Here is a 13380-nt window from a genome sequence, read left to right as displayed (position 1 = left end):
TCCCTCCCTCCACTCCCTCCCCCCTCCCTCCCTCCCCTCCCTCCCTCCCTCCCACCCCTCCCTCCCCTCCCATCCCTCCCTCACTCCCTTCCCTCCCTCCACTCCCTCCCCTCCCTCCCTCCCTCCCCTCCCTCCCCTCCCCACCCTCCCTCCCCTCTCACGACGTTCCGACCGCAACACAAGCAATCACCGTCAGGTGTGAAAACCACAGCAAGAACATTTAACTCGTAATCTCGTAGTCACTTACATGTTAATATCGCCTGATGATGTCACTTCCCTCTTAATGTCGCCTGATGATGTCACTTCCTGCTTAATGTCACCTCACGATGTCACTTCCCTCTTAATGTCACCTGATGATGTCACTTCCCTCGCATTCAATGCAAACATGTCCAGGGCCCCGAGCCCTCCACCTCCGTCTGAAATGTCCAATGTGCCCATCGCAGAAAGCTGGTGCTACACACAGGTAACTTGTTCCCCTGTTGTGGCCAATCACATTCAACGGGTCTCCCGTCTTGTGCCGATCAAAGTATGCGCATGGCTAATGTATTTAACTTTTACACGTTTTTTTGTTCATCGCGCAAAGCCATCCAAAATGGTTTCATAATTATGTGTAAGTGCAATTATGGATTATCATTGTACAGGCTATTTTTGTACATCAGATTGCAAAGTTCATAGAATTGCACTAACAACATTATACTAGATAATTGTCTCTGATTTTGACTGGTAGTGTATTTTTACAAAAGGGGCAGCAGTTTTTATCAAATAAAAAAATAAAAAGGCCTTTTATTGCACACTCTAATCTATGACATGTTGAGACTTGTTGTGTTAACGCTGTGCAGTAATGAACATGCAAGGTAATCCCAGAACACTAATAAGACCCTTTCATTTACAGTAATGTTTCTTTCCTTATAGACAGTTTGTGTTTTTTGAGCACAATATTCAGATGTGTGGGTGAAATACTTGAGGGTTTGTCAATGGTCATGTATTTATGGTAATGCATGAGCTTTATAGCTGTTATGTGCTCGTGTGTTTCAGGTTAAGGTCGTAAAGTTCTCTTATATGTGGACCATCAACAATTTCAGCTTCTGTCTTGAAGAAATGGGCCAAGTTCTCAAGAGTTCTACATTTTCAGCAGGCACCAATGATACATTGAAATGGTACAGTAAATTCTGGCTATTTTATGACATTAAAAAAAAATCACAATGCTCACGGAGGTGCTTTACTAGAACAATTTTGCATAGTGCATGTTTTAGTTCATACTATATTGTTTTAGTAATGTAGTCTGCGCGTACATACACACCTAATATTAACGACCATGTCTTGTTCATATGTTCAATCAGGTGCCTACGCATAAACCCCGAGGGTTTTGACGAAGAGAGCAAAGATTACCTATCGTTGTCCTTGTTATTGGTCAGCTGTCCCAAGAGTGAAGTCTACGCCAAGTTCAAGATTTCTATTCTTAATGCCAAGGGAGAGGAAACCAAGGCTATGGGTGAAACTACTTGTATTAAAGTATCAATTCACGTCATATGTGTATTTGGTAACAGGATTATATCATAATCAGCCATTATTTATCGACTGCTTGAAACATTTTATAAACCTTACGAACACCATCCCTCATCCTTCACATGAGCTGATCTAATATCTCCTTGTCTACGTTTGACATCGTCTTGGGCATGTACTTTACTTTTCTTCCTATTCGGCCACTAGTCTCATCCATCAACCATCCCATTTAGCGATGTGTCCTGTCCAAGCCCAATCTATATTTACAACAGTGAATATGATGTCTCTAATTTGCCGTTTTGATTTGACCAACGTGTTCCTCTTTCAGTTTCTCACTGTAATTCTCAACATACTTCTCTCCACGCTTTGTGTACTTTGTAGTTTTATTCCATTTGTCAGTGTTTCTATTTGTAATCAGTGTTTCATAGTAGGTAATATGCACTAGATTGGAATCTTTCATCCTGTAGCACATTGCAACTTTTCATTATCAAATTCATATTCCAAAAGTGATCTTGATCCTGTTCCACCTTCAGGAGTTTCCATTATGCATATTTTTGTGTTTTCCATGATATTGACCCTCCAATAATAATTTTATTTTGCTTAGTGTACCTGGACATTGTCATTCACGGACATTTCTTTTCCTAGTTTTACAATCTTCACCATGTGTTATTCCATTGTAATTTATCAAGTGACGGCTTTATTTTTTCTGCTTGCACTCACTGTTTATTACAACTTCATTATTTTTGTTTGTATTCTCATCCATTTTTTTATTCATTTCTGGTGGTTTTACAAAGGTTGGCATTTTCATCCCATTTCACACTTCTCCTTTACCTTGCTTTAGTGGTTCATATTGTTTGTTTTATAATTGCCTTATTACTTTCAGGATACTCTTTCAATGCGCGATAACTATTTTAAGTGATGACATCCATACATTTACTGTGCTTTGCTAAGGCTATTAACATTTCTCTGAGAGTCTAAATCTATCTTTTTGTTTTAAACTTTCATGTTTTTTTCTTAGTATTTGCTTTGGTGTTGTCTTTGGTAATGTTAACATGTAACTCACGTCACACAACCATGTTTACAAAGACAAGCATTATTAATACACAAACACATTCACCTAATCCATATGAACTATATCTTCATACACTTAAATCCAGGTCTGATTTTCATCTACCTTGAAGTTAAAAGCTAAACTGAACTATTTTTATTTTACCAGGCAAGGCCCACTGAGCTACAGTGTGGGAAAAAAGTATTTGATGCCCTGCTGATTTTATACGTTTGCCCACTAACAAAGAAGTGATCAGTCTATAATTTTCATGGTAGGTTTATTTGAACATGTAACTCACGTCACACAACCATGTTTACAAAGACAAGCATTATTAATACACAAACACATTCACCTAATCCATATGAACTATATCTTCATACACTTAAATCCAGGTCTGATTTTCATCTACCTTGAAGTTAAAAGCTAAACTGAACTATTTTTATTTTACCAGGCAAGGCCCACTGAGCTACAGTGTGGGAAAAAAGTATTTGATGCCCTGCTGATTTTATACGTTTGCCCACTAACAAAGAAGTGATCAGTCTATAATTTTCATGGTAGGTTTATTTGAACAGTGAGAGACAGAATAACAACAACAAAATCCAGAAAAACGCATGTCAAAAATTGTATAAATTGATTGGCATTTTAATGAGGGAAATAAGTATTTGACTCCATCTCAATCAGAAAGATTTCTGGCTCCCAGGTGTCTTTTATACAGGTAACGAGCTGAGATTAGGAGCACACTCTTAAAGGGAGTGCTCCTAATCTCAGCTTACCTGTATAACAGACACCTTTCCACAGAAGCAATCAATCAGATTCCAAACTCTCCACCATGGCCAAGACCAAAGAGCTCTCCAAGGATGGCAGGGACAAGATTGTAGACCTACACATGGCTGGAATGGGCTACAAGACCATTGCCAAGCAGCTTGGTGAGAAGGTGACAACAGTTGGTGCGATTATTCGCAAATGGAAGAAACACAAAAGAACTGTCAATCTCCCTCGGTCTGGGGCCCCATGCAAGATCTCACCTCGTGGGGTTGCAATGATCATGAGAACGGTGAGGAATCAGCCCAGAACTACACAGGAGGATCTTGTCAATGATCTCAATGCAGCTGGGACCATAGCCACCAAGAAAACAATTGGTAACACACTACGCCGTGAAGGACTGAAATCCTGCAGCGCCCGCAAGGTCCCCCTGCTCAAGAAAGCACATATACATGCCCGTCTGAAGCTTGCCAATGAACATCTGAGTGATTCAGAGGACAACTGGGTGAAAGTGTTGTGGTCAGATGAGACCAAAATGGACCTCTTTGGCATCAACTCAACTCGCCGTGTTTGGAGGAGGAGGAATGCTGCCTATGATGCCAAAAACACCATCCCCACTGTCAAACATGGAGGTGGAAACATTATGCTTTGGGGGTGTTTTTCTGCTAAGGGGACGGGACAACTTCACCGCATCAAAGGGAAAATGGACGGGGCCATGTGAGAACCTCCTTCCCTCAGCCAGGGCATTGAAAATGGGTCGTGTATGGGTATTCCAGCATGACAATAACCCAAAACACACGGCCAAGGCAACAAAGGAGTGGCTCAAGAAAAAGCACATTAAGGTCCTGGAGTGGCCTAGCCAGTCTTCAGACCTTAATCCCATAGAAAATATGTGGAGGGAGCTGAAGGTTCGAGTTGCCAAACGTCAGCCTCGAAACCTTAATGACTTGGAGAAGATCTGCAAAGAGGAGTGGGACAAAATCCCTCCTGAGATGTGTGCAAACCAGGTGGCCAACTACAAGAAACGTCTGACCTCTGTGATTGCCAACAAGGGTTTTGCCACCAAGTACTAGGTCATGTTTTGCAGAGGGGTAAAATATTTATTTCCCTCATTAAAATGCAAATCAATTTATAACATTTTTGACATGCGTTTTTCTGGATTTTGTTGTTATTCTGTCTCTCACTGTTCAAATAAACCTTATCATTAAAATGATAGACTGATCATTTCTTTGTCAGTGGGCAAACGTACAAAATGAGCAGGGGATCAAATCCTTTTTTTTCCTCACTGTACATAGCTCTTTTTCAGAAGTGCCCTGGCCACAAACAATAGCCTAACGAGATGGCTTATTGTGTGGAAATGCATAGCAGCCAAATACTCTGGATTTTTATAAATATGGAGGGAAAAACCGGAAGACCTGGATAAAAATACATGCAAGCACAAGGAGAACATGCAGACTCCAAATATACAGGCATCAGGGTTGAGATCGAACCCATGACCTATATACCAGGCGAGGTAGTTGACTGCCACCGTGGCGCAGGGCTTTAGAATACATTGCTATCTTTACATTTTGAAAATATAATGAAGTTTTTTTCCCATTACATGAAATTACCACAGTTTATTGTAAGAACTGGTGAGTATTGTTTGAAACCTATTTTTTTACAGAGACCCCGCGAGCATACCGCTTTGTCCAAGGAAAAGACTGGGGATTTAAAAAATTCATTCGAAGAGATTTTTTGCTTGATGAATCTAATAGCTTGCTTCCAGATAACAAACTGACACTCTTTGGTGAAGTAAGTATGACATGCTGCGGCTAATGTGTAATTTTCTATTTTAGTCATTACAATTGCACAGTTGGAGTCAATATTCTACTTAATTGAAGATTGTAATAATTACTTTCCCTGTTCCATACAAGGAAATTGTTAACATGAGTTTTCCAAGCACTTTTTTCCTCCACTGGTGCTAGAGTTAACATAGCACAACAATTAAATAATCAAGCGTAATTTTTTTTAGGTTTTCTCCCTCTGGATAGTGTTTATATTTATACCTTGACATTTTTATAAACTAGAATGTCAGGTATTACATAAAGTGTTTTGTTTAAATGTCGCCACATGAATTCCTTTTCCTATTCTCGGACATCAGCCAGTTTGATGTAAATGTTTATTGTCCTTGGGGGGGTCCTTTTAATCACCAGATTAAATTTTTTTACCTTTAAAATCCTTTACAAAATACAAGCATTTTTGATAATGAAAGGAAGCACATCAAGGAGGGCTGTTCACTTCCTCTGTTGCTGTGCAGAACCCATAATTAGGGGCCTCACTACCTGTTGAAACTGTTTATACAGTGTAAAATAACTTGACAAAAATATAGAATGAAAATTGATTAATATGAAAAACATTTCACGGACCACTATTTTGGCATTATTCACAACACTTGTTCTGATATAGGATGTTTGTGCAGATTTGCTTGCTTGATTGAACCAAAGCCTACATCTTCATGCAAAATGTGAAGTTAAGTGAGGATTTGTAAAAAAAAATCATCAAATGCCTTCTCAAAGCTGGTTGATGTTTATGCAGGTTAGTGTGGGGCAGGATTCCGTGAACATTTCTGGTCAATCCAGCATGAGTACATTCAAAGTACCAGATTGCCGGCTGGCAGTTGACTTCGGGGAGATCTGGGACAATTCCCGCTTCACTGACTGCCTGCTTCGTGTTGGTGGCCAGGAGTTTAAAGCCCACAAGGCCGTATTGGCAGGTCTGTGCCACAACAAGCAACACATGCGTCGTTTAGTGTACAATAGAACCATATAATTAATGATACTGTAATTAGTTTGGGGTAATCAACTACAGCCATTTCCTGTTTTACACTGAATTTTATTAACTACCACTGGCAAATGCTTACGTCAATTTGTAATGCTTTTTGTTAAAGGATACATCAGTAAATATGTGTAATGAATTCAACTGAGTCACAGACGCACTTCTTCAACCAACACACGGGGTACTACCCCTTAACACATGAACAACCTATGGTGGTGGACCACCAGGCTATCTACACTAATTACACGGGAATTAGCTACGGCGGACCGGACCCTGGCCGGGGTCCGGGTCCACGTGTTGGTGACTCTTGTAGGACGTATATTCTTCAGGATGAACAACAGCAGCCGGTCCCTCTCAGGGACCCGGCTTTTATCCTCTGTGGCGAGGGTGGCTCCGCCCTTGGCCACGGCCACCTTCTGGAATCCTCTAGCGGGTTCCCGGCCCTGACACGTGACCACCCCTAGCCCCCACCTGGGGGCCCTGTGTACACTTTACCGGTCACGTGTCCTTCGTGGTCAAGTGCCATGGCCCTTGGTAACCCCATTCCCATGGCCAGCACTCTCACACCCTATCCTGTAGGGGTCGGCACCGCACGCAGAGCGTGGTGCCACTCAGCACTGTCAGACAGCGCTCACCATGCCCCTCTCGGGCCGGTACTGCACCCACATCCACGTGGTGCCCGCGATGTTAATACATCGCACGCCGTGCCTCTCTGTAGCCGGCATTACACAGTGACATTTGCGATGTCACTACATATATATAAATGTAATATTGTATTGTGAGAGAAAATGTGTCTGTACCACATTCCGGTGTTTTTCCAATTCACTGTACAGTAAAACCTTGAATTGCGAGTAACTTGGTCTGCAAGTGTTTTGCAAGACGAGCAAATTTTTTTAATAAATATTAATTTGATAAACGAGTGAGGTTTTGCAATACGAGTCGTACGTATACGCTTTGTCTGCCGAGCGTCACGTGATCACAACTGATATACGAGTGCTTTGATATACGAGTGCTTTGGATTACAAACACGTTTCCGGAACAAATTATTCTCGCAATCCAAGGTTTTACTGTATTTGTTAACAGTTGCTTTACCTTTTTCAGGTCGGTCACTTGTTTTTAATGCTATGTTTGAACATGAAATGGAAGAGAGCAAAAAGGTATCTTTAAATGCAATCTTAATACAGCACATTAATACTGTAATCATACATTTCCAAGGTGCATTTGTCACAATGGATCGGTTGATAAGTATCTCTTGAGAGTGCTGTCAAATGTTGAACTATTACCCTAGTAACTCTTTTGGCGCATTGCACATTTATTATCAAAAAGTATTCATTCCGAGGGAATGTTAGATTGTATTTTATAGCTATTTTATATTCAACATTTCACAGAAGGCCATTGCATGTGTGTCAAGAATGGATTTATTACGCGCAATAAATAGTCATCGGCAAGTTGAATACAACTTGAATGGAGCCACTTTACATGTGTTGTGTAGATATAAAGGATGTTTATTTTATTTAATTTAATGCTATATTTTCGTCTCCCAATATATGCCGAAGTTAATTTGAATATATTGTGTTGCTACCTTGCAGAATCGAGTGGAGATTAATGATGTGGAGCCTGACGTGTTCAAGGAAATGATGAGTTTTGTCTATACGGGAAGGGCTCCAAACCTGGAGAAGATGGCTGATGAGCTGCTGGCCGCTGCTGACAAGGTTACATGCTTAAAATATTAACATGAGATCGCACCACCTTGTGATGTATCGGTATGCAGTTGTAGGTCGCAAGTGAAATTAAAACAGCATTTAGGTATTTTCTAAAGCCCGTGTCACAAATAATATGAATAGCAAATGTATATGATGTAGACGTTCACATTCGTGCTTTCAGGTTTGGGAATTGATGTCCTGGGAGATGATTGAATTTTCAACAAAAAATATAAATTGTCATGCAATTTCACGATTGAATTGAATGTCAAACTGGTATTAGTCCATGCTAGAGGCTAGTACGTGTGCATTGAAGTGCATTCACATGCAGCATTTTTATCCTAAGTGCAACCATTTGGCTGTGTGTTCTTGTTTTGAGGGTTTTTTGTTAATCACATTAACAATTGATACAATTAGTAATAAAATAAAGGGAAGTGTTTTAAAAGATTGTTTGATGTGGCATGGCTGTATAGAAATAAATTGGAACAAATATACTTTTATTAAGGAAACGGATATCCTGCTGTTCCTGAAGATCTGCCAGATAATCAGTTAAGAGTCATTACTCTCCCTTCTGGAACATCATATTCAATAGTTCCTAAAGCGATTGTAATGAAATAAGAATACAAATCGTATAAAGTCGCATGTTCAAGCTTTGTTCATTAAAGTTTAATATTCTGCTAGAGTTGAAATATGGTGGCTTGCAGTTGCATTGTTTATCAGCTTAACCAAACTTTTTAAGCTCTTGGAAAACAACATCTCACCTCCTTTGTAATTTGCATGACTTTGTAACCAATATAATAAAGTTTAGGACAAGGACCCCTAATTATAGTAGAGATCAATAAATACATGACTTAAAACATAAATATGCTGAAAGGTTGATGCCATGTTTTAAGAAAATTCTCAAACATTTGACTGCTGTATACTGCGTTTATAAAGTAGTTCATGGGGTGAGGGAATGTTATACAAGCGAAATAGGTAGAGAAAATAGTGTTCTTAATACTGAAATTGCACTTTGTTTTTACTTTTCTCAAGTATGCATTAGAGAGGTTGAAGGTGATGTGCGAGGAGGCACTATGCACAAACTTGTCGGTGGAAAATGTTGCAGAGACTTTGATCTTGGCCGATTTGCACAGTGCAGAGCAGTTGAAGGCCCGGGCCATTGACTTCATAATAAACAGGCAAGTCTAGTGAGAGTGTGACTGTCACTGAGCTGCGTAACATTGATGATGCTTACATGGCAATTTGCATTACAGTCCCTTTTAATGGAGACTAACCGTTTGCCCCAATCCTTATAGACACTGCTTATTAGGAGCTCGCTTAACCCTGACTTGTACTTGCAGTCATGCGATGGACGTAATGGAGACGGCGGGCTGAAAGTCCATGGTTCTGTCTCGCCCTCACCTGGTTGCGGATGCTTTCCGTGCCTTGGCCACGGCCCAGTCTCCACAGCTGGGACCTCCATGCAAGCGTCTCAAACAGACTTAACGGTGGCAGGCAAAGAACATCTATGACCAGGAAAACTTGGGCTGCACGGTGCGGTTATTTACCTGTGGCCTCCATGCAAACAACCGTGAAGACTTTGCATCAGACTACCAACTTTCCTCTGCTTTGAAAATAATGTTAATTTAAGCAAATTTGTTTACTTTCACAAAAAGGTGGCCAAATTAACTTTACCATGTAATATAGTGCTACATCTATACATCTACAACTCTATAAACAAGTACATATGTAGAAAAAATGGAAAACTACAACCTAATAAACACCACGACATATCCCAATTGAGAGAGTGTAAAATAAAACGTTCGATGTGATTGTCCCTAGGTGGTAGGACAATTTGGTTCAATTGTTTAGTTAAGCAAAAACAGAATGGTCTAAAACCCTGCAATGTCTACCTTAACATGAAGGATGAGTATTCGTCCAGTGTCTGTGTACTCAAGGTTACAGATAGTGGTATAGGGAACAACCAGTTCTGAAAGATAAGAATGTGCCAAGCCATATAAGGCCTTAATTCAAGAGGTAAACTTTTCAGATTGATTTTTCATTGCACAGACAGCTTATGCATTGACTAGAACAGGAGTACTATGATTGCCGAGTTTGAAGACTGACAAAGATAATATTGCAGTCGTGTATCCTGCGTATAACAAAGCATGGATGGAGTGCTCGGTGTAAGAAAAGGCAAGGCACAGCATCAATTTGGTCACGTTACGCAGTTGATAACTTCACTTTTTTGCTTGTATGGGCTTTCATGTATGACCCAAAGATTTTTGACTTACAACAAAAGTAAATCTTACTTCCATCAATTTAGTAGTTTGTTTTCACGGAAACAAGATGTGCTGTTTTCTAAGTTTTGTTTCGTATTATATTGTAATGATTTGTTTTTATTATAAATTTAATCTATTACCAACTCGTAGCATCATGTCAACCCAGAGTTTTACGTGATTGGAAGGACCATAATTTTTGCATCAGCGCTGTTTTACGTAACCTCTCACTTAAAATTAAATTGTACATAAAATTGCATAAGCTTTGAAGGATTACACACATAGATTTGGAAGCACAGATTTAAATAATATTCAAAGCTGCAGGATATAATATGAAAGTACAACAAATGAGCAGTGTCATGGATTTGAGTCGATTTGAAGAATATTACAATCTAATGCAATGTGTTGGGATATGAACAAATGCAAACGACGAGAATGTTGGAGGTTTTTTTACGTGTTAAACGTACAAAACAAGTTGGATAATACATGCAAAATTAAGGATAGCCAGTGTTGTAAGCAGTCTATTTATTTTGTTATTTGTTTAATATTTTAGTTTCGTCCTTATATATATTTGATGCTAAAGATGTATATGGTACATTGCACTCTACCTATTCAATTAAAAACTGATTAGGTGATTCGGGGAAGTTATTTGTTGTCATGGTGAGAGTTAAAGCATTGAAATCTGATTGGGGTTCTAATCTGCAGCAAGTCTATGCTGTCATAAGTGAGTGTGACAAAAAAGCTTAGCAGAGTGCAGCCAGTGCAGTGCGGTGGACTAATTGACCTCTGAAATGTATCAGGCAGTTACCGATAATGTACTCTTCAAATTGTTGCCTTGTATGACTTCCGAAATTGAAAACACTTTGCGCCAAATGTAAATGTTTATTGGAAAATGGATATACTGTAACTGCCAAAAAATATATATAATTGCAGAAATAATAATATGGTCTTTGTAAAAAGTGTGTGTTTTGAAAAAGTGTGATTGCATGCAAGACAGTTTTGGGTTCTTCCCACGAGTTTTTTTGCATATTCAGAGATGAAAAATGTTAATTGGTTAAATTAAAAATTTTTGCTACAATTGTAATACAAAAATATAAACTTGAAGCTAGAAATGCTTTATAGTGCCCCAATGTTTGACCTTTTTATCTTTTTCCATTACAGATAATACTGTTTTGGATGTAATATAAATGTTTTGTAAGGCCCTTTTACAATGAATTGTCAGCAGATGATTGGAATTGCAAAATGAACCATTCTTGTATATTACGTGTTTTCTAAATTGATTTGCATTATAAATGGCAATATAAACCCTTTTCATGTGGTAAATATATTACCGTTATCTGATCTCTTCTAGAAATCAGTATTTGGATATAAGAAAAAAAGCTGCTTTTAGCTCTGCACCACTTATTCCACATTTTTTTCATTAAAATTGTTTTTGATAATGTTAATATTTTCATTTATGACATTTTGCAGTGTTACACTTTTTTTCGGTAAAGTCTCGTCGAAAGAAATTACTACACGACTTTACCCGAAAGAACCAAAGAGTCATTCCTGCAGTCACGAAAGCTTTGAATCTATTTTGCTGTGTATTTAAAAGTTGAATAAACATTAATGTACCTGGAAATATGTCCAGTTTAAGTTGTCATGTTCTTTACTCTGGGAATGTTACAGATATGTGGATATGTCAAATTTCAATTGACACCCAACAACAACATTTTAACAAGTTGTATTTTGGAGCCTTGCCACTTTTAAAGGCATGTTTACCATGTGTTGATAAACAGTTCACTGGAGAATTGTAATGTGTTCACTGTTCATCATTTACAGCGTTTTGTCAACCCACTGCTTAAACGAAGGCCTCACCACACCATGTCGGTCATTCTTCACCCACTGATGTTAACTGTGGCTGGGAATTGAACTGGTTGTTTCGTCAGTTTCCTAGTGCCACCACTCCATTCAATTACATCCTGTTTAATGTGTATAATTATAAGTGGCATTCTTACTCTTTGGTTCTATTCGGTAAAGTCACGTAGGTAAAAAAATTAAAACAACAAAAATCACGACGTTTCGGCCACAACACAAGCGGCCTTCAGGTGAAGGGACCAACCTGTCCAGCGGGCAGCGTTGGAGTGAAGAAAGCCAAGCGCTGGTCGCCTCCCTTTAAGCTGTGAGGGGGCAAACAGCAAACGCTCTGACAAAGGAAATTAGCATGAAACGCACCACTGACAAAGCTTGGAATTAGCACAAGATGATAATACACCACCCTGGGAGTTTGGAATACCACTATGCATGTTGTTGTTGTTGCGTTGCAACAACAACAACATGCATACATACAAACTGACAATTTCATCCTTGCAGTCACGAAAGCTTCAAATCTAGAAGTCGCATTCTATTTTTGGTGATCATACGTTCAGTATTTTCTGCTGAACTGAGTGTTGGATTTATTCATTTTAAATGTACCTTTTGCTTGGTTACATTTTGCTCAGGTAACAGCTCGCATTTGCGGTAACTGGTGCCATACATCAATGTCTTGTCTGGCATTAGACACGTCTGTACGAACAGTGTTTTCATTAGCCTCCATTTATCAGTTAGGGGAACAACTAAGCTCGAAGGGGCAGTACGTGTCGTTCTGGTCACTCAACACGACGTGTACTGTTCACGGACCACTGAGAAAACGCGTTGCAACAACACCATGCATAAATACAAACTGACAATTTCAGCCAGTGCAGCAGCTTTATATAGCATGACCACATCGATTCAAGTTTCACAAACTTCTTATTCGTATGTGCAGACGTGTAGCAACTACAATAATGTTTCTTTGAGATGGTAGAGCCGGATGACTGCGTCAGCTGTAGCAGATTGTATCACTGTAATGCCTCCATTATGTTTGTGAATCGGGCATTGAATTGTTATATGTTCCATGGTTCTGGGTGACCCCAGTCGCACACTGGAGAGTTTTTTTATTTTCCTTTTTTGTGCATCGACCGAATGTTGTTTAGGGTAGCCCGTAAGCTTTACGGAAGATTGAAGCCAGGTACCGGGTCTTTCATGAGGTGTTTGTGTCTTGTGGACTTCATTCGGATTTCCAAGAATCACGTTTGAATGTTGCCTTAAAGCTTTCGTGACTGCAGGAATTCACATTCTTGGGTCTTTCGGTAAAGTCACGTAGATAGGTTCAAATAAAATAACAAAAAAAATCTACGACGTTTCGATCACAGCACAAGCAATCGTCATCAGGAGAGCAATCTTATTATCCCTGAGATCAGGGCTAGGCCAGCCCTGAACAAGATCTGTTTACCAT

The 13380-nt window shown here is 39.4% G+C and overlaps 1 protein-coding gene across 2 annotated transcripts; it reads left to right on the top strand.

Moving 5' to 3' along the window:
- Window positions 1-351: 351 nt before the first annotated feature.
- Window positions 352-11881, top strand: LOC142912071 (speckle-type POZ protein-like). 2 transcript variants are annotated; one of them, XM_076060364.1, is made up of 9 exons: window positions 352-463; window positions 1036-1157; window positions 1341-1492; window positions 4977-5104; window positions 5888-6065; window positions 7229-7284; window positions 7717-7839; window positions 8860-9005; window positions 9168-11881. In XM_076060364.1, exons 1-9 carry the CDS (start codon window positions 386-388, stop codon window positions 9199-9201), a joined length of 1017 nt encoding a protein of 338 aa, XP_075916479.1. In that variant the 5' UTR covers window positions 352-385; the 3' UTR covers window positions 9202-11881. The 2 variants fall into 2 exon arrangements, with proteins under 2 accessions (XP_075916479.1, XP_075916480.1); XM_076060365.1 differs by lacking the exon at window positions 352-463 and adding an exon at window positions 502-610.
- The last annotated feature ends 1499 nt before the right edge of the window (window positions 11882-13380 follow it).

The sequence above is a fragment of the Petromyzon marinus genome, unplaced genomic scaffold, assembly GCF_048934315.1.
Source record: "Petromyzon marinus isolate PM22_M1 ecotype Great Lakes invasive population unplaced genomic scaffold, UKy_Petmar_22M1.pri1.0 PM_G_Scaffold_184, whole genome shotgun sequence".
NCBI classification, from domain to species: Eukaryota; Metazoa; Chordata; class Hyperoartia; order Petromyzontiformes; family Petromyzontidae; genus Petromyzon; species Petromyzon marinus.
This window is presented reverse-complemented; position numbering and strand designations above follow the sequence as displayed.